The 22,171-nt window shown below is 34.8% G+C and overlaps 2 protein-coding genes across 10 annotated transcripts in view; one reads left to right on the forward strand and one right to left on the reverse strand.

Annotated features, from left to right (window-relative positions):
* Positions 1 to 14,603, reverse strand: part of LOC105348255 (multiple epidermal growth factor-like domains protein 10) — a 90,574-nt gene extending 75,971 nt beyond the window's left edge. For 3 of the 9 annotated variants that reach the window (XM_066083299.1, XM_066083293.1, XM_066083278.1), the window contains exon 1: positions 14,403 to 14,598. In XM_066083299.1, coding sequence (XP_065939371.1) covers positions 14,403 to 14,511 — 109 coding nt within the window. In that variant the 5' untranslated portion in view covers positions 14,512 to 14,598. Of the gene's footprint in view, positions 1 to 14,402 lie in introns of all 9 variants that reach the window. The other 6 variants (XM_066083310.1, XM_066083287.1, XM_066083317.1 and 3 more) reach the window with 5 other exon arrangements.
* A 4,629-nt stretch (positions 14,604 to 19,232) lies between these two features.
* Positions 19,233 to 19,805, forward strand: LOC117688399 (uncharacterized). The gene has a single exon (XM_034466453.1). The coding sequence runs from the start codon at positions 19,233 to 19,235 to the stop codon at positions 19,803 to 19,805; it is 573 nt and encodes a 190-aa protein (XP_034322344.1).
* The last annotated feature ends 2,366 nt before the right edge of the window (positions 19,806 to 22,171 follow it).

Below are 22,171 nucleotides of genomic sequence, written 5' to 3' on the forward strand. Positions count from 1 at the left end.
GTATGTCGACAAATATTTTCAGTCTCTGCCTTATAAGAAATCCGCCAGACCAATCGCATTGGTCTAAACGTTGCGTGTCATGTAATTTGTTGTTGTTGTTGTTTTCAGTTCCTTTAATTTTCCTTTGGCTTCTCTATCATAAATGAATAAGTATTTAACTTTGTTTTAAAAAAATAAAAACAATTTTTTTTTCATACTTGAATCATCAATTTTCACAGATATACACCGCGGGTTAGATAGTGTAACTGCCTTTGTTGCATTGCGTTGCGTTGTGTTTTTTCTTGTTTTGACGCCGTAACAGAACGCGGTGGCCGGTGTTTTTTCTTGAACTGTACTGTTTGAATAATTTAAGAACCAGTGGAACAATATTAAGTGCAGACAGAATAGTAAATTATCAATTAATACATTCGGCTAATCAGCTTCTTTTTCAGTGTTAATGGCGTTGTTTACGTCGATACTGATGGATAATACCGTAACTGACGTCAATAAAAATATCATTTTCCATATTCATTTTTTTAAAAATTCATATTGTTCACATGTGACAACAAACACTTATTTTAACATGTAAATAAATAATGAAATGATGAGCCTGTATGTAAAGTATAAAAGTGGTTGTCGCATGTGAAAGTGTCTAATTTTATCGAAAACTATTCAAACTAGAAAACTGACCAGTCAGGAAGGGCCCCGCTATGACAATTAATATAGAGAAGTGAAGAAAACTTTGAATTCCATCCACTTTATATTAACAATGATGAAAAATAAATGCCCGGCATAAGATGTAAAGAACTGCAATATATATAAGGTGGTGAAAAAAAAAATATGAAAATTATAAGTAACAACTGTATTTTTTCAAGATAATTCCTGAATGTCCAAAAACTCTACAATGTAAATAGTAACCTTGTATCTGCATAAAACAGGGATAACCTCATGTCTTATAAAAAAACTAAATTAAATATGTATTTAAAAAAGATTTAAACAGGTGTTTTATAAAATGCAAGCCTTCAGTGAATGCAAATACATTGTATCACCCAGGGTTGACCTCAACTTCAAAACAAACATCAGTTGCAGACAAAGGTGTTCATTAATCTTCATATGACAGATAGGGATAAGCCTCTAAATTTTCTGCAGCAGGCAAGATAATTAATCCCAGGGGAATAATTGTTCTGCTCTCTCATCCTTTTCTTCTAAATTTACAATAAGATTTTTTTTTCAGAAATGACAGAATGGGGTTATTATCTGATTACCTGTTAAAATTAACAGCATAAAGGCAGAAAGAAATAAAATTAATAATTAAAAAATAAAATAGTGAAAAAGGATATCTTAATATATATCTTGATTTTAGAATTCAATAAAATTATTATAAATCATTGTGTACGGTATTTTAACCAAAATAAGTACCGTATGAATATTATATATTTTAAATCCATATTTCAAAGAATGTACACAATACTACACATCATTCAAAATTGACCTTAACTTCAAAACAAAGATCATTTGCAGACACATGCAGGCAGTGCAGTAATTAATCTCAATGTGACAGATAAAGGTAAAGCTTAGGATTTTCTTCCTGTGGAAGGTTAATTAATCCCAAAGGACAAATATTGCACGGCCTTCCAAGTATACAATGGTAACATTCTCAGGAGTTATCTCTCTTTGCCCATTATTATTATGCATAGTTAAGGAATCTACCCCACCACCCCAGCTCCAAACCAGAAGACATAGAGAATCAAACTTAGCATCAAAATATGTATTTCTGCCTACTGAACTACCATACTAAATTTGAAATTGATTGGGCAACCATGAAAAAAGTTATTAGAAAAAAACAGAAAATTTGTGGACGGAAGAGTGACAGACGGACGGACAGAAGGACGGACGGAGAGAGTGATTACTATAGGGCACCCGCAAATCCTTGCGGGGCCCTAATAACAGTAAATAGTAAGACATTTGAACGAGTATTCCATGTTTAGCGCACATGAGTGACGTCATAGCGAAAAATGACGTCATTTTAATACATGTAGGATTTAGCTAATATCATACTTAGCACAATACACAACATCAAATACCAAGACAAAGACCTTAAAATATCGTAAATTTTTCGGCCAAATACTGCCAATACCGTATCTTGTTCTTTGCCTGTTTGAAAGAGGTAATTAGCAAAAACCTAAAGTTCTGTGGCAACTAAAAAATATCTTGGTCAAGGTAAAAGCAAAGTACAGTCAACTTTTGTTATCTCGAACTAGATGGGACTGTTTAAAAACTTTGAGATGTCCAAGTATTCGTGATATCAAGGGTAAAATACTTAAAAATTAAGGGGTTGGGACTTACAAATCACTTTGACATATCCATTGTATTCCAAATATCAGTGTTCGAGATATCGAAGGTTAATTGAACCCTGAAATGCTTTTCATCATATTTTCCATCATTAAAGTGAGGCCCTCTAAGAGGGTCGCCATCTTGACAATGATGTCTAGTTGTTTATAATTACCGGTACATAGCCTTGTCATAATAGCTGTTCTCAATGAAGGTCAAGGTCAGGCATGTATTTTTTAAAGGGATTCTGTCAAGATTTGAAGTTATTAAAAATGTTGATTTTTTCCTTGACAGGAAAATTACTTGTACATTGGTTATTTTCATGATTCATTTCTGCAATTACTATTAGATCATATTTGATATTGTTTGCAATTGGAAACATTTGAAATTCTTAAAATGATTGATGCAGATGATAATTGTTTTATACACTATTATTGCAAACTTTGTGACATGCAAAAAAAACAACCCAATGGAAATACAGTACATGCATTTGCCAGATATGACAGAAATGTGTTCAAACTAACACAAACACATTGTCTCCCTTCCTAGAAAATAATTTCAACAACTACCTCAGAATGCTTTCACCAAGCTTTCTTGTCCACAGGATTACATAGGCCCCACATTTAGCACCAAATGTAAAAGTGATCAATATTGCTCAGCTTTGATTTGAACAGCTAGAAATATATTCAGCTTAACACCACTACACAGAAAATATGATGACAACAGAGGTCCTTACATTTGTTCTTTATAAAATTGTTTGATTTGTGTACAAGAAATAATCATAATACTTAATTAACATGCACAAAGAATATTTATTCAAAAATGTTAATGGTTCCATGATTCCTCAAAAAATTAATGTATTTATTTGATTCTTGTAAAGAATTTGGTTCAAAGTTGTTTCAAGCATCTAATCCTCATTTGATTTTCTTGTCCAGACCATTGCCCAAAGATGCGCAGTCTTTCAAAATCATCAACTTTTCGCCATTTTCATATTTTGGATGACTGTAATTATCAGTAAAACATTCATTTCTAATGCTGAATAACCTGCAAATGTAAATTTGTACATATACAGAACTATGTTTCAGCACATTCATACCCTGTACATTTATTATGCGATCGAGAGTTTAACTTTCTTTGATATGCAAAAGCTACTACAACTACATTTACACACTAGCAAATAGCTGAATCTGACAGAAATAGGCAACATTCCACAGTTTCTAATTAAACCAACAGATGCTTATGATTTTAATTTGTGGTATTATTTTCATATTTGATACGTCAAACTAAACAAAAGGCCCAGGGGCCACATTGCTCACCTGAGCAGCAATAGCTGATAAAATTAGCATTATAGTATCAAAATCAAAATATCTTGACAACTAAGTACAGTAGATCTTGCTCAACATTTTTAAAAAATCTGCCAATTTTTATCCACATACATATTATGGTAAATACCAAGCCCCTTTTGTTGTTATATCTGTAAGAAGATTTTTCTCTATTCCTGCATAACCCCCCCCCCCCCCGCTTTGTGGCCCCACTTTTCTATAGGGAATCATGGTTTGATCAAACTTTAATCTGCACAACCCGTGCTTTCACACAAGTTACTGCTTTTTGGACTGAAAACTTTCCAAGAATATTTTTCTCTATTTATTCCTATGTGAAATTCATTCCCCTATTGTGGCCCAACCCTACCCCTGGGAACCATGATTTAAACAAACTTGAATCTACAATACCTGAGGATGCTTCCATACAAGTGACAGCTCTTCTGACCAAATAGTTTTTGAGAAGAAGATTTTTAAAGATTTTCTCTATATATTCCTAGGTAAAAATTCATTCCCCAATGTGGCACCACCCTACCCCAGTGGCAATGATTTAAACAAACTTGAATCTACACTATCTGAGGATGCTTCCACTCCAAGTTGAGCTTGTCTGGCCTAAAAGTTTTTGAAAAGAAGATTTTCTCTATATACTGTATACAGGGTTATTTTTGCCTCGTGTAATTTTTGCCCTTCTACACTTGCAAACAGGTTTGCCTCGTCTTGAATTCGCCCAGACATAGTTGTGTTTTAAGAGAGATAGTTTGACACGCCGGAATTTGCCTAGTCTTAAATTCATCGGCTGACAACTAAGGCGAAAGGGGCGAAAATAAAACAGGGGCGAATATTTCCCTGTATTCAGTATTCCTATGTATAACTTCATCCTCCATTATGGCCCCACCCTACCCCCGGGGACCATGATTTGAAAAAACTTGAATCTACACTATCTGAGGATGTTTCCATACAAGTTACAGATTTTCTGACCTAATAGTTTTTAAGAAGAAGATTTTTAAAGATTTTCTCTATATATTCCTATGTAAAATATCATCCCCCCATTGTGGCTCAACCCTTCCCCCGGGGACCATGATTTGAAAAAATCTAAACTACCTGAGGATGCTTCCATACAAGTTACAGCTTTTCTGGCCAAATAGTTTTTGAGGAGAAGATTTTTATAAAATACCAAAAAATTTTCAATACCGGTAATTCTAAATTATCTCCCCTTTAAGGTGGGTCGCGGGTTTGCTTTCGTCATCAAATTATGCACTCAATTTAGACAACTCGAGAGGCTGTTTTGTGCACATTTGTTTATGACGTCATAACGGAGACATCTCAAAGTTTCCCGCTTCACATTTTCTAACGTCAAATGCTCTTAGTTATAATACAGTAATTCGATTTAGGTCTATAGTGTAAACAATGTCGTAGTAATTCATACCAAGTCTTAGTTTTCCTGTAAGAATCGTAAGTTAGAAATTTAGATTGGAAGCAATACATCATATTTACGTAGAGCATTATCAAGAATTGGAGCGTTACTTTTTTGCTCTATGTGAAACTGTACATTAAGGCTAAGTAATGACAGTCATGTAGTCTCGAACTTTTGAGAGAGAGAGAGAGAGAGAGAGAGAGAGAGAGAGAGAAGAGAGAAGAGAGAGAGAGAGAGAGAGAGAGAGAGATGTAAAATAGTTTGGGTTGGTATTACTTCCAATATTATAACCCATTTGAAAATAATTTTACTCTCGCTTTCTCCTTTCTCTCTCTCTCTCTCTCTCTGTTGTACAGTTGTACATGTATATTAAGTACATTAGTTTGGACTGATAGAAAATACAAGATTCATGTATTTTTTCACGCAATATATCCTAAGATAAAGATTGTCAAACAATCTTTCAGTCCCAGCTTCCACTGCACCTGTACACCGTTTATTTAGTATAGCTGGGAAGATTTTCAAACTAATAGGAAGCAGTTAAAAGATGAAACCTTTGAAACTTTGATCATAAAGTGCAACAGCAATCTTTTGTATTAAAGTGTCCTCAGCATAAAAAAATCCGATTAAGATATATTAAGAAATATATCTGGGAAAACCCCTCTGTCTATAAATTAATACAACTAAGTGTCCAAAATTATAAATATTTGTGTTATCTGGGGAAATATCTCTATTTAGCTTTTTAATAACCGCAACATTATTCCATAAATTGTTTTTCTATTATGCATGAATTCTGTGTCTCTATATCATATCTGACATTGTATCATGCCAAATGTGTATAAATATCTTTTTACTTATATAATATGTTGTTCATAATGCCACAAGATTATTATATATTGAGCAAATAAAGAATGACTCTTGTATATATAGTCATTGAATTTGAACCTGATACTGAACATGAACCTGTAGATATGTTAAAGAGTGTTTTATATTTGAAACATTTGCAAAACTCTTTATTAAAGAAAGTAATGGTAATGGTAATGCATTACTTTACTCATGTAATGGTAATGTAATGCATTACTTCAAGAAAATCAAGTAATGGTAATGGTAATTTAATGCCCAAATTCATGAAGTAATGGTTATGTAATGCATTACTTTATAATGTAATTCGCCCCAAGCCTGGTCGGTAATAAAGTTTACAAGCGTTAATAGTAAGTATATCGTAAGTATTTTGACCGAAAAAAAGGGAGGAACAAAGCTGGGGAATTGAATTTTCTAAATTAGTTGTAAAGAGATTTTGATAACCAAAATAAAAGTCCATATCTTACGAATATCATCCTTTTTCTAGATTTAAGACTATTTGCATATATTTACACTAACATAACATTTCGACAAAAGAAAGTGGAAATGGGGAACTCACTTAAAAATTTGTACCACCCTTTCCTCTAAATTTTAGATATAACAAATATTATGCTCTGCATTCTCTGATTTAGAGTAAGAGGGCAAAATTGGGTTTTTTAATATAATACCTTTAATAGCAGCTAAACAAATCTTTATAAATTTAAAAAAGAAAGAAAGAACGTTTTTATAATGCAAAATCATAATTAAGAATTATTGTTTTTTACAGGCCAATGCTATACGGGGGTACATGGGAGGCCTTATAACTTCGAATTCATAGTAAAGATATGCTTTAAAATTTGTTTAATCTCTGTATTATTTTCATACTCTCCAAAATTGCTTTTTCAGAAATGTAAGCTACTAGTTTTAGTTTTAGAAGTCTGAATTTGATTTTTAAGTGATTGTTATCATTAAATAAGTGAACAGGTTAAAAATAAATGATGTCGTACTCACGACGTCAAATACGAAAAACAAGGCAATTTTCGGTAAAATTTTCAAAAATAAAGTTAAAATATAAAAAAATCTAGCGAGAACACATATAATTTTTTTTACATTATTTCGTTTTAAATCACTTTTCTTTACGCACAGAAACAGTTGATAAATTTGTCTAAATTGGTTAAAAGTTACTTGCAATTTAAAAAAAACCTCAATCTCACAAAATGCTTATTTTCCTATGTAATCATTAGAAAAGCGTAAAAAAAAAAACCATGAAAAATACCAAGTTCAAGGCGGTATTGCATAAAAATGGCGTAGGCAAATTTGATTAATATTTTATATAATAAACTGTAAATACTACAGAACGATTTGACAAATTTTCAGGGTATGTTTTCTCGTGAGATTTTTTATGGGGTAAACCCGCGACCCACCTTAAAGAGAGTGTGGCCCTTCATTTGAACAAACTTGAATCCCCTTCACCCAGTGATGCTTTGTGCCAAGTTTGGTTGACATCTCCCCAGTGGTTCTGGAGAAGAAGATGAAAATGTGAAAAGTTTACAATGACAACTCCAACGCCATACAACGGACAAGTTTTGATCAGAAAAGCTCACTTGAGCTTTCAGCTCAGGTGAGCTAAAAAGGTAGCAGAAGAAAGGAGCACATTCTATATTTACTGGATTTATCATAAATAGTGGTCAACTGAATTGCCTCAAAAATAAAAATACCTACTATTCAATACTAAATGCTTAAATCTGGTAATCTTTGATTCAGTTATTTAGATGTTCTAGTGTCTTTGTATCTGATAAACTACCAGTCAAATGTTGGTTTTCTTTTTTTATAAATCCATTACCGGCAAATTGCCTAAAATGAGCGTGTTTAACAGCATTGCCTTTTTACTTAAAATTGCATTGCGTGGTCAAACATGAGGTCATACTCTGCATTACTTGAAAGATAATATAAGAATGTAAAATGAATCAGATGTACACTGTCATATTTATGACAAATGATACCATTGTTTTACATACATTTCTTTTTTAAGGTGGGTGTTGCAGATGTAGAACTAGCCTCAATCGAACCCCTTGGCCTTATACACTGCACACAAAACAGGATGCTGAAATATCGAATGTATAATACATGTATTATAAAATACATGGAAAAAGAAAACATACAAAAGAAACAAACCTTCAACATATCTTTATGAAAACTCTTGATGATAAAAGTTCAGTATGCTTTCTATTTAAACACGTGCAGAATATTTACAACATAGTTCAAACAAATTAAATTTTATTTGCTAGTGATCGAGTTAAAATTGAGGACTATTAACATTCAAATTGTTGTTATGAGTATTCTAGTGTTGTTCATCTAGTTTGGGAAGAGAGAGAGAGAGAGAGAGAGAGAGAGAGAGAGAGAGAGAGAGAGAGAGAGAGAGAGAGAGAGGGGGGTTGCACCTCGAAGCAATGCATAGTAAACTGTTTGCTGGAATAACAAATTAAAATGCACTTGCCTATAAATTCATGCCCCATCCAAGAATCTGCAGCAACATAGTCAATACAGTACATCGCTGTGACCTACACATAATATAATCCACAATATCTTAATTGAATGTTTCAGGGAAACAAATTGATTCTTAATGAAGTTAATGAACTAATGTTACAACATACGGTGTACATATTTTTCCACACTAACAATTGAATAGAAAACTTTTAATACATTGTATCAAGATCCTCAGAAATTGGTGACATATGTCAGTCACCATCCAATAATGATGCCAAAGAATGAAATTAAAAAGAAACCAAGATTATAATTGACACCCATTAATGCACATTTCACTCGAGTTTCCTCGATTATTCGATCTACTTGCTTCATTTTATAAGAATAGGGAAATTAAAGCAATTAAAATAAATTTATCAATTATAGCTATATGTTAATAAATGTATAGATAAAATTAAGAAATTTAAGAGAAATCGAGATCATAAAATAACATTTATTGCTTGGTGAAGATTTTACTCGAATTTCCTCGATGATAAGAGACTTGGCTTCATATTATAAGAGAAAAGAAAGAAATTAAAATAACGTATTACGTGTACTTACATCGAACAACAATGACTCCTGACTAATTATGTCTACAGCCAAGTCCAGCTGATCCCACCGCACTTTCGAGCTGGCTGATATTCATAATGTCGCGCATCTGCATACTAAAAATTCTTGGCCGAGTCTCGATCACTTCAAATTTTGGGAAGTTAGTCTTGATCTTTTAAAATCTTGGGAAATAAATCTTTATCTTTTGAAATCTTGGGGAGTGAATCTTGGCCGCGTTTGGAAGTAATGCACCTTGACACAATGCTATCTTGGCCGAATCTCGATCCTATAAAATCTTGGGAAGTAAATCTTGACTGCGTTTGGAAGTAATGTATCTTGGCCAATGCAATCTTGGGATAGAAAATCATGGCCTAGTCAAGATGTAAAACATGGGATATATCTTGACTAGGCCAGAGTTGTCAATCATGACCGGCAAAGATAAGAAGGCCATGTTATGTTATCAAACCTGACTTGGTCAGAGTTGCAATCATGACATGACCGATTGAATAACCATGATTATATAGAACATGACTTGGGAGTCCCATGTGGCCGATCATGACTTGGCCATGATTGTAAACATGAATGCATATGTGACGGTCAGACCGGTTCAAAAACCGGCGGCAGATAGCTCAGTTGGTAGAGCACCTGACTAGAGATGCAGGGGGCCCGGGTTCGAAACCCGGTCTGGTCCTTCGTTATTTCTCCCATCCCGTTACATTTGGTGACGTGACTAACCCCTGGAACTGACAGGTGAACTCCTGCCAGGGGAAGAGGGACGAAGATCATTTAAGGGGGGAGGAATGTGACGGTCAGACCGGTTCGAAAACCGGCGGCAGATAGCTCAGTTGGTAGAGTACCTGACTAGAGATGCAGGGGGCCCGGGTTCGAAACCCAGTCTGGTCCGTCGTTATTTCTCCCATCCCGTTACACATACAACATGACCGCTCAAGATTGAATTACTATGAATAAATAGAACATGACCGCCCAAGATTGAATTACTATGAATATATAGAACATGACCGCCCAAGATTGAATTACTATGAATATATAGAACATGACCGCCCAAGATTGAATTACTATGAATATATAGAACATGACTTGGGAGTCCCCTGTGGCTTTCCATAATATCTATTCTGGTTTCTAATCTAGTCTCTTTTAACCATGCTATAACAGTAAGACCTACAAGTGTGATGCCTGCCTAAAATTAAAATAAAATTCAAACACAACTGGGTAGCTGGAGACGGATGGGAATTCCATTAAAAGTGCTCAAATTTTATATGTTTTTCTAAATTTTTGAGGCATGATATATATAATTAAAATGTAAAAATATGTTGTTTCTCGTTCATCATTTTCAAAAGTAATTATCATGGCAGATGTCATTGCATGGTCAAATGGACATTTACATATCCTACATGTAATATTAATGGAGACAACTGGAAAGAAGGGGGTGCTTTTTCAACTACATGTATGTAAATACATCTAAAATATCACTTTTGGACAGGAAGGAGCAAAAACTTGGTTTTTCTGACATTTTGTAAACTATGATAACTGCATTTGTCTACATGTAAACTTCATTTGAAAAAAAAAAAACATGCTTTTTAACAAAAAAATGGATTATATAAGTCAGGTTGCTTAATTAATGTTATTTCATAAAATCAGACAGCAAAATTGCTGCAAATTGATAAATTTAATGATTGTTTTTATTGTCATCAGAGTAGAAAATACCTACTTTCTAAACCAATTAATTACACTAGTGGTTGCCATTCTACACATTTATGAGGGAGCTACTCCAATTGTATATTATTGCTAATAAATTATGTGTAACGGGATGGGAGAAATAATGACGGACCAGACTGGGATTCGAACCCAGACCCCCTGAATCTCTAGTCAGGTGCTCTACCAACTGAGCTATCTGGCGCTGGTATTCGAACTGGTCTAGCTGACCGTCACACATGTAAATTGACATCTACAACCAAAAAACTCATCCATTTGATTTTCACAAAATATATTCCTTTTGATACAATGTCCACTCAAAATTACAGTAAAATGAGAAATCTGAAAATACCATGTAGTCTTGAAGGTGGCAGGGGACAGTGTTTTTTGTACAATTCACTGTAGCCAGGGGATGTGTGTCTTTGGAACTCTGTAACTAGAATTTCCTCAGTTTCCATACCTTTAATTCACTCCTTATAAGCTAGGCCAATCACCAATTTATGAGGAAAAATACTAGTCAGAACGTGTAAAATTTCTACATAGTGTTTATTCTGAGATTTCGACCCTTTCATATTTCGCCCATTTTTCATGATTTTTCAGCTTTTTAGACCTCCCCCAGCTAATTCCCTGCAAAGGGTTGACATTCTGTACCATGTGCACGTTGCACCATCATATATCAAAAACTTACCGGTGTATAGTTTACTATGTCCCATCCACCTACTTTTCGTGTTATTTTACCTCGGACCCGTCTGTAACATGCAATTTTACTGTGTAAAGTCAACACAACAGTCATAACCGCAAGTTTCGCATTTTACTTCTGATTGATCATTCTCATGTACTTAAAATTAAGGGCCTACATATTGCATACCAATTTCAACAGGAGACATCCCTCTAACTAATGATAATCAAAAAAATCGTTTCATGAATTTTAGCAACAGTCATAAGGTCTTCACGCAAGTACAGCAAATCTCAATTTTACAAAAATATTGACAGATATAGTAAATACTTTATCTGAAACTGTCCCTTGCTACCTTAGCTTATAATTGTTCCTTTTGTTTCAAGTCTGCATAAAAATTTCATTAAAAAAAACAACCAAAAAAAAAAAAAAACAACAAGAAATAAAACTTCAGAGTAATAGTTGGAATACCTATACATTTTCTTCTCCAAATAAAAAAAAAAAAACATGTAAAAAAATTACAGAGAAAATTAATTATAACATAGGAATTCATAATTCCCTTGTCCAATTCCTAGTTCAATTATTGATCCTCGGTAAACCAGCACCCCCTCTAAACCAGCCATTTTGTCTGGTTCAGTGCACCGGCAGTCTCCAGTTTAGACAAGTTTCACTGTATACATGTATGTCAAATAGGTCCAATATTCATGCGTGGATCTAAGGGGGGGAATTCAAATTTCTCAAATTTACATAGTAAATTTATTGAAAATATGCAGCAATGCCTCAGACCCCCCCCCCCCCAACCCTGGCAAACACATTTTTGGTATACATAAAATTCAAAGTTACCACTGATATCAAATGTTGAATTAGAGGGGAAAATCCGAAATGATTATATACAAAGATCAACAGATGAAATCTGAAATTTTCGTGACATAGGAAGATTTGTTGTTGACATTTCGAGTAGTCTCACTTTATATTGAATACAACGTCTGCAAATCGCTAAATGGGGAAAATTCAAAGAATATATTTATTTACCTACCCGAGGCAGGTACATAGCATAGTTTTTAAAAGTTGGGGGGGAGGGCAGACACATCCCTCCCCCACTTTTTGAACAGCAAAAATTTTGCCTTTTACATATATAGAAAATTGAGCTATGTTAGAGTTGCCTTGCCAACCCCCCCCCCCCCCCCCCACACAACTTTTTGGGGAGCATAAAAATATTGAAATGAAGTGAAATTAATTAAAGAGGTACTACGCAACCCCCTTCCCCTGTGGATTTAGATTTTCAAGATTGGCTTATTTGCTTTAATTTTCATTTTTTTTTTTTGCTTGTCCAGACTTTTGTGATGAGTCTGCTTCCCCCCCCCCCCCCCCTTTCAACTTTCAAAAATGATGCTTACGTGCCTGCCTCATAAAAAAAAAATGTCAGATATTAATTATTTTGGACAAAATATCTATAGGCCTACATGTAGGTGTATCTCAATTTCATAGCTTTCATATGCTGATTGACCACAACAGTCACACCGATCCTCAGCAATGTTGGATAACTCTAAAATTAAAATTATACGGAATTTTTTTTTTCGTAACATAAATCTGCCCTTTATATATTCAAATTTAATTTGTCTTGTAGTGTTAATATTACAAACAGTTACTCAACAAATTGCTTTGCTTAGTGGTTCCACGGAGACATAATATATAAAGATAAAGGAGTTCGAGCCATCGATGCACCGGTACAACCGTTTTTTTTTTTTTAATTTGATCTCAACTTGTATGTGTATTCCTGACTATTCCATTATATCTATCATGGGCAAATTTGTAATAACTTTTGTAAAATGCATCAGGATACCATCAGTTAATTTCTTTTTATTTCATTTATTTGTAAAGTTTGAAGGACAAATAACATTTTTAAGATGAAAAAAATACTTTGAGGCTGCATGAGGTCATCAGAGAACCTTTCATAATGTGGAATGCTAACCAAAATTTTATTTTATGAAAAATATGAACAAATTTAAAGATGTTTCTTTTATTTTCATAAATAATTTTTTATTAATGTAATAGGAAAGGAGGAATGAGCATATACCACAATGAAAACATGGCTGGACTGGGAATCGAACCCGGGACCCCTGTAACTCTACTCAGGAGGTCTACCACTGAGCTACCCAGGCCGATATCCACGGTCCATATAGCCCCAACTACTACATTCCTCCCTCCTTAAATGATCTTCGCCCTCGAAGATCACCCCAGGTTCTTCCCCTGGCAGGAGTTAATCTGTCAGTTCCAGGGGGAGGTCAAGGAACCAAATGTAATAGGAAAGGAGGAATGAGCATACACATACATTGAAAACATATGGCTGGACCGGGAATCGAACCCGGGACCCCTGCAACTCTAGTCAGGAGCTCTACCACTGAGCTACCCAGGCCGATATCCACGGTCCATATAGCCCCAACTACTACATTAAAAAAGATAAAAGGTCTTATTGACATTACTGGCCATGAGTTATGAGATATTAAAGTAATATCATGTACATGTACGTATTTATTCACCCCTGATTTTTATCTCCACAGTGTGTTGCTTCCAACCGAAACAGATTTTTTTACTTTCTCATGAAAAATACAAAAAAAAAAAGATTCGCATGCTTGGATCTAGGGGGGAGGGGGGATCAGGGCCGGCGCGGTCCGGACCTCCCCTGCAAAATTCAAATTTTTTTAAATTACATAATAAAATTACCAAAATATGCCTCGGTTCCCACCCCCTCCCCCCGGCAAACTCAAATAACCGCCGGACCCCCCCCCCCCCCCCCCCCCGGAACAATTTTCTGGATCCGCGCATGATTCGTATAAAAATAGTTGAGAGCATGCATCCTTCTTTGAACAACGAAATCATGTTTCAGAAATGATACTTTAACGAATATTTTGGTGTAGCACTCCACCTTAAAATCAAACCTTCACATGCTCCGTTTATTTTGATTGTCGCGTGAAAATCAAAATAAAAGGAGCATCCACATGTGAAGGTTTGATTTTAATCGGACTGCAGCAAAACTAGATTTGAATAAAGGTTTACTTACAGTAACTCGAAACATGCACAGCACACAACAAAATCAGTAACAGTGTGCCCGTAAGAGTTCCTTTGCAGTTAACAACTGGCATGGTATGTGACTGAGTGACATACCACATTCAGAAGCATTTATAAACGGAATATCCGTGAAATCACACAGCCATAAGGTCGGCGAAGCAGAGATTACGAACTGATGACGTCATAAGAGACTCTCACGTGCACTATGGATGTTGATCAACAGTTCTAGGATCGGCGAGAAATGGACAAAAGAATGCAGAATGCAGAAACGGGTGCTCATCCTATCCAAAATTGTTCTGAGGTATTTAAAAAAAAAGAAATGATAATCTATCGCCTCTGTTGAAGTTCAGAATAATATTGAGGTCAAATAAAAGACTGTGTCAAGATGTTTAAAGAAATAATTCATTAGATTGACAATCATAACGAGAGACAATTCGGATGCATGTGCAATCACCCTAAATTCCCACATTTATGCATTGTTTCATTAGGGAGTGTTCAAGCAAATATAGATTATCATTATACCCTCCGATGAGAGAGAGAAGAGAGAGAACAAACGATAGACAAAGAGAGGAGAGAGAGAACAAAATATATAAATAGTAAATGAACAATCCTGATGTAGTAAATTGATATACTTTCACTGTGTATATTTTAAACTTAACCCTCTGGAGAGAGAGAGAGAGAGAGAGAGAGAGAGAGAGAGAGAGAGCAAAAGATAGACAGGAAGAATGAATAAAAAAATCAAATGAACACATTTATATATACAGTTCATATCAAATTCAATTATTGTCCAGTAGAGAGTCTTAGAGAGAGAGAGAGTGGAAGAGAGATAAAACAGATATAATTATCTATCCAAATTTTCAAGCCTTAAATTAGAATTTACTGAATGCACTGGATCAGTGCATCAATTCAAATCAATTCAAGATTTCTTCTTTTACATGTTCCCTCTTCCCGAAAATTTCACAGGAACAAAAATTCATTTCTTAAGGAGATTTATAATGGAAAAATCTGACATCTAGCTTTTATCCACTCAGGACTGCGTTTTTAACCAAATAGTCTTTTATTTGTTTCATTGAATGAATGTAGCTTGGACACAAAGGTATTAATTATGATTAATACACGAATGCGCCAGAAGTATGTCATTTTTTTTCTTCGTATATGGGCACTACTGGCTCTAAAATCCCCTGTCCGTATGAAAATCCCCTGTCTTCCCCTGTCACCCCCTGTCTTTTCACTGTCACCCTTGTACACCCCCTGTGTGCCACTGTACAGAGCCCCTCTATACCCTGTCATCCACTGTGCGCCCCTGTACACAACCCCAGTGTGCCACTGTAAGCCCCTGTCATCCCCTGTACGCCCCTGTCATCCCCTGTAAGCCACTGTATACCTCTGTGCATGCCCCTGACAATCCCCTGTACGGTTTTTAACTGCTCGCTAATTAAATATATAGCCTTTAAATAATTCGGATTTTTAAAATTTTATAATTAGCATTCATGTTTTAGACAGTGCTTGTTTTTCTTTGCATTTCATAGAGGGCAATATATTACAAACGTGAATAATTTTTACTAAACATTGACACAGATAAAGATAATTCTATACTTGTATACAGATAAACCGCTTATTTTATTACATGCATTTAAAAATATAACCGTGTTCTGTAATTTGTAAAAAAAAAAAAAAAAAAAAAAAAAAAAATTAAAGAAAACAAGTTGAGGAGTGCGTGAAATCTGCAGTGTTCTGTGCCATGCAACCTGCTTGAGCTAATGCGCATAATAACACAACATGATCCGCACGTGCAGATAACCACACACCTATCATAACGTCCACCACTATATCATAATGCCTCCAGTCTATTTTATGAAAGTCGACTTTTGGTTATATGGAGTGTTATGATATTTAATTTATCAAGATCCTCGAGATCTTTGTTCCAACATCACCACACGTGGCGGGTGCCCTAGCCAAGGTGTTTCCGGAATGTCTCCTCCTCTACCTGGGGAGTAGCCCGTGTCCCAGTCTGTATAAAAGAGGAGGCAGAAAGACAGCTTCCAGATGACTACTCTTTTATTTATATATAATATGACATTTTAACAATAAATATCAATATTAATTACAATGAAATTTATCAACATTAATATTCATTACAAAAATCTCTGAAAATAAAATATTAGTTGAACCCTCTGAATCTATTTACTTTACTTTTGAGAATGCGCGCAAGCCTTTTAATTTATCTTACCTGTATAAAAGAGGAGGCAAAAAGACAGCTTCCAGATGACTACTGGAGAGCTGTGTTTCCCGCACCCCCATTTTATACGCACGGACACTGTGCTATAACATTCTCCTCCTAATAAGTAAATGCGATTAAGTGCATACTAATGATCTGACGCACCGTGGTCAGTACAAGCGTTTTATTAAGATTTCTGACCCGGCGTCGACAGGCTCATCACTGGACTTAATAACACATTTCTTCATGAACATAAATAAACATACGTTATCTATATAATGCATGTACATGTACTTTAACCAATTTCTATAGAATTTCCGTTATGATACACCGATCGAAATGATGAAATGATCACCTATATTTTGTCCAGTGTAATGATCGATGCATAGAATTAAATAAGTCTTTAAGTAGCCCATGTAAATCGCTGGTATTTGTTGTCAGCATTTTTGTGTATAAATGAGAGAGAGAGAGAGAGAGAGAGAGAGAGAGATGATTTTTGTTGGAAGGGGGGATTAGACCTATTCATTGACACTTTTAACTTCTATCAGTGTGCATTTTCCAGTTTAGTAATTTATATGCATTACTGTATAGAATTGTCCTCATGTAATTAGAGCAATGATACGGTTATTGAATGATTTAATGCATGACTGTATATAAATGCCGGTGACGGGATAAAATATATACACAAATGCATTATCTTAAGCAATGTTCCGTGTTTCGGATTAAAAAAATATCATACATTTATTTAAATTCAATTTGATTTGAAAAATGAAAAATATAAAAGAGCAATATACAGTTTTAATTCATATCACTGTGCCAAATAATGTTCTGAATTTAAAGCTCTTCAATCTTTTCGTGTTTGAAATTCTCAGAACTGAAAAATCAAAATTTTCAATTTCTTGTTTCTTTAATTGACAGACTTGGACACAAGTCATAAGGGGTGTTTAAACAACATATTGCATTATTGTGTATCATTACCGAGAATCCAGACCTGGGGCCGTGTGTGTGTAAATACAAGTACACGTGTGTCTGTCACCTCATTGTTCCCTATCTCGCTAGCGTGTACTGCAAATTGTCAAGAAGGGCTGTATACAGTATATAGCTAATATGTAATCACTGACCGACCATTCAGATCTGAGGAAGTGTGTGTATATATACATGTACACGTGTGTCTATCATCTCTTTTTTCCTATCTCGCTACCGTGCACTGCAAATTGTCAAGAAGGGCTGTGTACAGTAGCTATTATATAATCACTAAGGGAGTGAAAAAATGTCAACATCCTCTCCTTTGAAAACTGTAGCTTCAATCAGCTAGTTGTTAATCTTGTGTCAAGTTTTTTGATCAATTGATGTAGTGTAGAATAAAACATTGATGAATTTAAAATCAATTTGACAGCTCTAAGTCTAATCTAAATAATTAGGATTGCATGTTTACTTATTAGTTAATTCCCGGGTAAACTAATTGTTACTTTCAATTAAAAATCAATGCAATCTCTCTCTCTCTCTCTCTCTCTCTCTCTCTCTCTCAGTATCTACATAAACTCCTTAGGCTACATATACATATAGAAAACACTAGTTCTACATTTACATGTATGTTGTGTATGTTATGAACAGGGCAACAGAATGATAAAGAATAGGTAATGAAATTAAGATTGCACGTTTACTTATTAGGAAATTAATTCACGAGTAAACTATACAATTCATGAATTTAATTCAAAATTAATGCAAACTCTCCTCTCCTCTCTCTCTCTCTCTCTCTCTCTCTCTCTCTCTCTCTCTCTCTCTCTCTCTCTCTCTCTCTCTCTCTCTCTCTCTCTCTCTTAGTATCTAAATAACCTCCTACACGTATAGAACACACATTTACATGTTCTGACCTTGGCGGCAGATTTCTGTTCACTGGCAATTAATTAACACTTTGCAGAGATATGAAAATTATATCATTCTGCACCATAAGTCGGTGTGTTCTTGGGTTTACAACTCGATCGTAGAAATAATAACTTTATTTTGAAAATTTGTTGTGAGCGGTCTGTGACTGATATAGTGAGTTCGACTCACCTGTAAACGACTCGGACGACCTGTGTAGTGGGTCGTGTGTAGGGTGTCTCGTCTCGTCTAGACTGATTTGTAACTGTTTCTGTATATCTATATCTATATCTTGTATGTATAAAATGACGGAAAGTGAAACCTCGAAAATACTGGCGGAGAGTCACTCAGTAATATACGGGGGAGTTGACGATCATGAAATTACTATGGCTTCTTTACACTCGCTACTTGTAAAGATGGACACTCAAACATTGAACTTAAAAATGATTCCCTGGAATCAAGACTCACAGAAATAGAAAAGCAAATGCTATTACTTAATTCCATCAAAGGCACCATCAACAGCCTTGAAGCACGTTATACATCTCTAGATGCAGAAGTGAAACAGGTGAAAACATTCTCAAGTGAATTAGAATCCAGTGCAAAGGCTCTTGGTAACATCTTTGATTCAGTCAAGCAAACTTCCGAAACTAATAAACACGAAATACCATAAAAAAGTTCTCGAACAACACTCTGAAACCATAAAAAAAAACAGAAACCAGAAAAGATTCAGACTTAAAGGTGATGAAAGATATTAGCGATGACATCAGGAACTCCGTCATTGATTTAAAGGCGCGCTCTATGAGAGACAACCTAGTGTTTACTGGGATTCAGGAAGATGACAGGAAGGATACAGAGGAGGTCCTACAAGCATTCCTCAAGAGAAAGTTTAAACTAGACTATGAAGTCCAATTTGAACGGGTCCATCGAGTTGGCAAGTACAATGAATTTAGTGAGTACCCCCGAAATATAGTGGCGAAGTTCACTTACTTTAAAGACCGGGAATTTATTCGAACCAGCGCCCCGAAAAAACTACGAGGAACACGTTTCTATGTGAACGAACAATTTCCACCCGAAATCGAACAAAAAAGAAAGAAATTGTACCCTGTTATGAGGCAGGCGAAGAAAGAAAACAAACGGACAAAGCTTGTGAGGGATGTTCTATACATCAATGGAGAGATGTACACCCCACCCACAGAGTCCACCCCAAAACCGCGCGGAGCTTGGGGACAGAATCCAACCGGAACCCCCACCGCAGAAAGACAGACAAACCCTTTGAAGAGGCAGCGGCAGGGTTCAACACCCGATCGCGGATAGGAGTACGTGGAGGCTCGGACCGATTCCGATCTGCGAGTTTTATCATTAAACGTTTGTGGTGTTAAAAACAAACTCAATTACGATGAATTTGCAAATTTGATTAATAAACATGATATCGTGGGACTGACCGAAACAAAAACGGACGACACCGACAAAATAGAGATACCCGGATTTGTCACATTTATGAAAAACAGGAAGAAACTAACGAAAACCCGCTCCGGTGGCATTATGCTAGTTGTTAAAGATGATTTTGTTAAATATGTAAAAATCATAAATACAGATTGTAAATATGTTCTTTGGTTTAAGTTAAGCAAAGTGTTATTGAATACTAAAGATGATTTACTATGTGGTGTTATTTATATTCCACCGGAGGGCAGCAAATATTCCTCCTTAGACTGTTTTTCTGATATTGAACAAGAGCTGTTGTCCATTACAAAGGATAAAGAAAATATTTGTTTGTTTGGTGATTTTAATGCTAGAGTTGGTCATTTACCCGATTTTTATACACCCGATAATTATTTGATGCATGTAAATGACTTTGAAGATATTTTTCTATCTGATATTGCTACTCGGTCTCTGGTATTTGAAAAATGCAGTGTAGCATTAGAAAGAACTGCACAGGATCATACTGTCAACAATTACGGTTACAAGTTGATTGAACTTTGTAAAAACAATGATATGTATATAGTAAATGGTCGTATGTATAATGATAAGAACATTGGTAGATTAACATGCAAAAACAGTAGTACCGTTGATTATGTCCTAGCTAGTACATATACATTTGAATTTATACGAGAGTTTGCTGTCCTTGATTTCTGTAATTTGTACTCTGATGTTCACAACCCAATATCGTTTTCATTTTCTCATTGTAAAAACTTGTCAACAAACGAGTGTATAGGTGAAAACCAACCAACTGTAAAATTATGGTCAGCAGACAAAGCACAAGATTTCTGTAAGAATATTGATATTTCAGCGGTAGACGCTATTCAGTTAGACTTAGAAGAAATGTCTGTTTGTGTTAATAATGTATGTAAAACAAGTGTTACTACTATAACTACAAAAATTTGTAATGTTTTTCACAAAGCAGCAAGCGATACATTCGGTAATTACAATATGGGATGCAACACATTTTCAGGAAAAAAGTCGAATAATAAACCATGGTTCAACAAAGAATGTAGAAAAGCAAGGAAAAATTTTCATTTGGCAAAGAAAAATCATAATAACTGCAAGTCCGAGGAAAATTTAAGTCATCTTAAGTCTCAAAGCAAAAACTATAAGCGGGTTATGGACGAGTGTATAAAAAATTACTGGAAAAGCATTACCGAAAAAATTAAGAATGTGCGTACTACAAATACCAAAGAGTACTGGAAAATTTTAAATTCAAAATGTAAAGACAAAATTTAAAGTGTGCTGTTGATATTAATGATTATTTTAATTTTATAAAGGGTATTAGTGAAACTGAGGATGAGTCGCTTGCTGTAGAAAATAATGACTACTTTTTAAATGTCGCTTATGAAAATATTGGTGATTTTCTTAACTGTGAAATAGATGACGATGAAATATTGGCTGCGGATAAAAATCTAAAAAAAAAACAAAGCAGCAGATTTTGACAGAGTGTTGAACGAACATATTTGTTCTACTATTGCTGTTTTTTTACCAGTGTACAAAAAATTATTTAATGTTATTTTTGATAGTGGTATTGTTCCAGACGAGTGGTTAATTGGAATTGTAAAGCCTATTTATAAAAACAAAGGGGACCCTACGAAACCTGAAAATTATCGTCCTATAACTTTATTAAGTTGTCTTGGTAAACTTTTTACATCTATTTTAAGCACACGGCTGGAAGCATATGCAAATGAGATTAATATAATAAGTGAGAGCCAAACTGGTTTCCGAAAAGGCCATTCTACCCTAGATCATGCGTTAACTTTGCAGTTTTTATCAGAAACTCTTATGAAACAGAAAAAGAAATTATTTTGTGCCTTCATCGATTTTAAACAAGCATTTGACACTATTTGGAGAAGTGGATTATGGTACAAAATGTCAAAAAATGGTATTAGTGGAAAATGTTATGTTTATATTAAAAATATGTACCAGGGTATTAAATCTCTTATTAGTATGGATGGTACCACATCTGATTTTATAAACTGTAATGTTGGAGTTCGCCAAGGCAAAAACCTATCACCATTTTTGTTTTTATTGTATATCAGTGATTTGGAGAATTTCTTATTAGACAAAAACATTGAAGGTCTCAAGAGTATTTCTGATGCTATAGAAAATGAATTACGAGGGTCAATCAAAAAATACGAAGACAATGTGGCTGTTTATCATATATTTTTCATGAAAGTCATACTTAACAGATTAAT

This window comes from Magallana gigas, chromosome 1 (assembly GCF_963853765.1).
Source record: "Magallana gigas chromosome 1, xbMagGiga1.1, whole genome shotgun sequence".
Classification (NCBI taxonomy): domain Eukaryota; kingdom Metazoa; phylum Mollusca; class Bivalvia; order Ostreida; family Ostreidae; genus Magallana; species Magallana gigas.

Bases quoted from the DNA above. Each gene is read 5' to 3' on its own strand.
- LOC117688399 (XM_034466453.1), top strand. From the start codon at position 19,233: ATGAAAGATATTAGCGATGACATCAGGAACTCCGTCATTGATTTAAAG.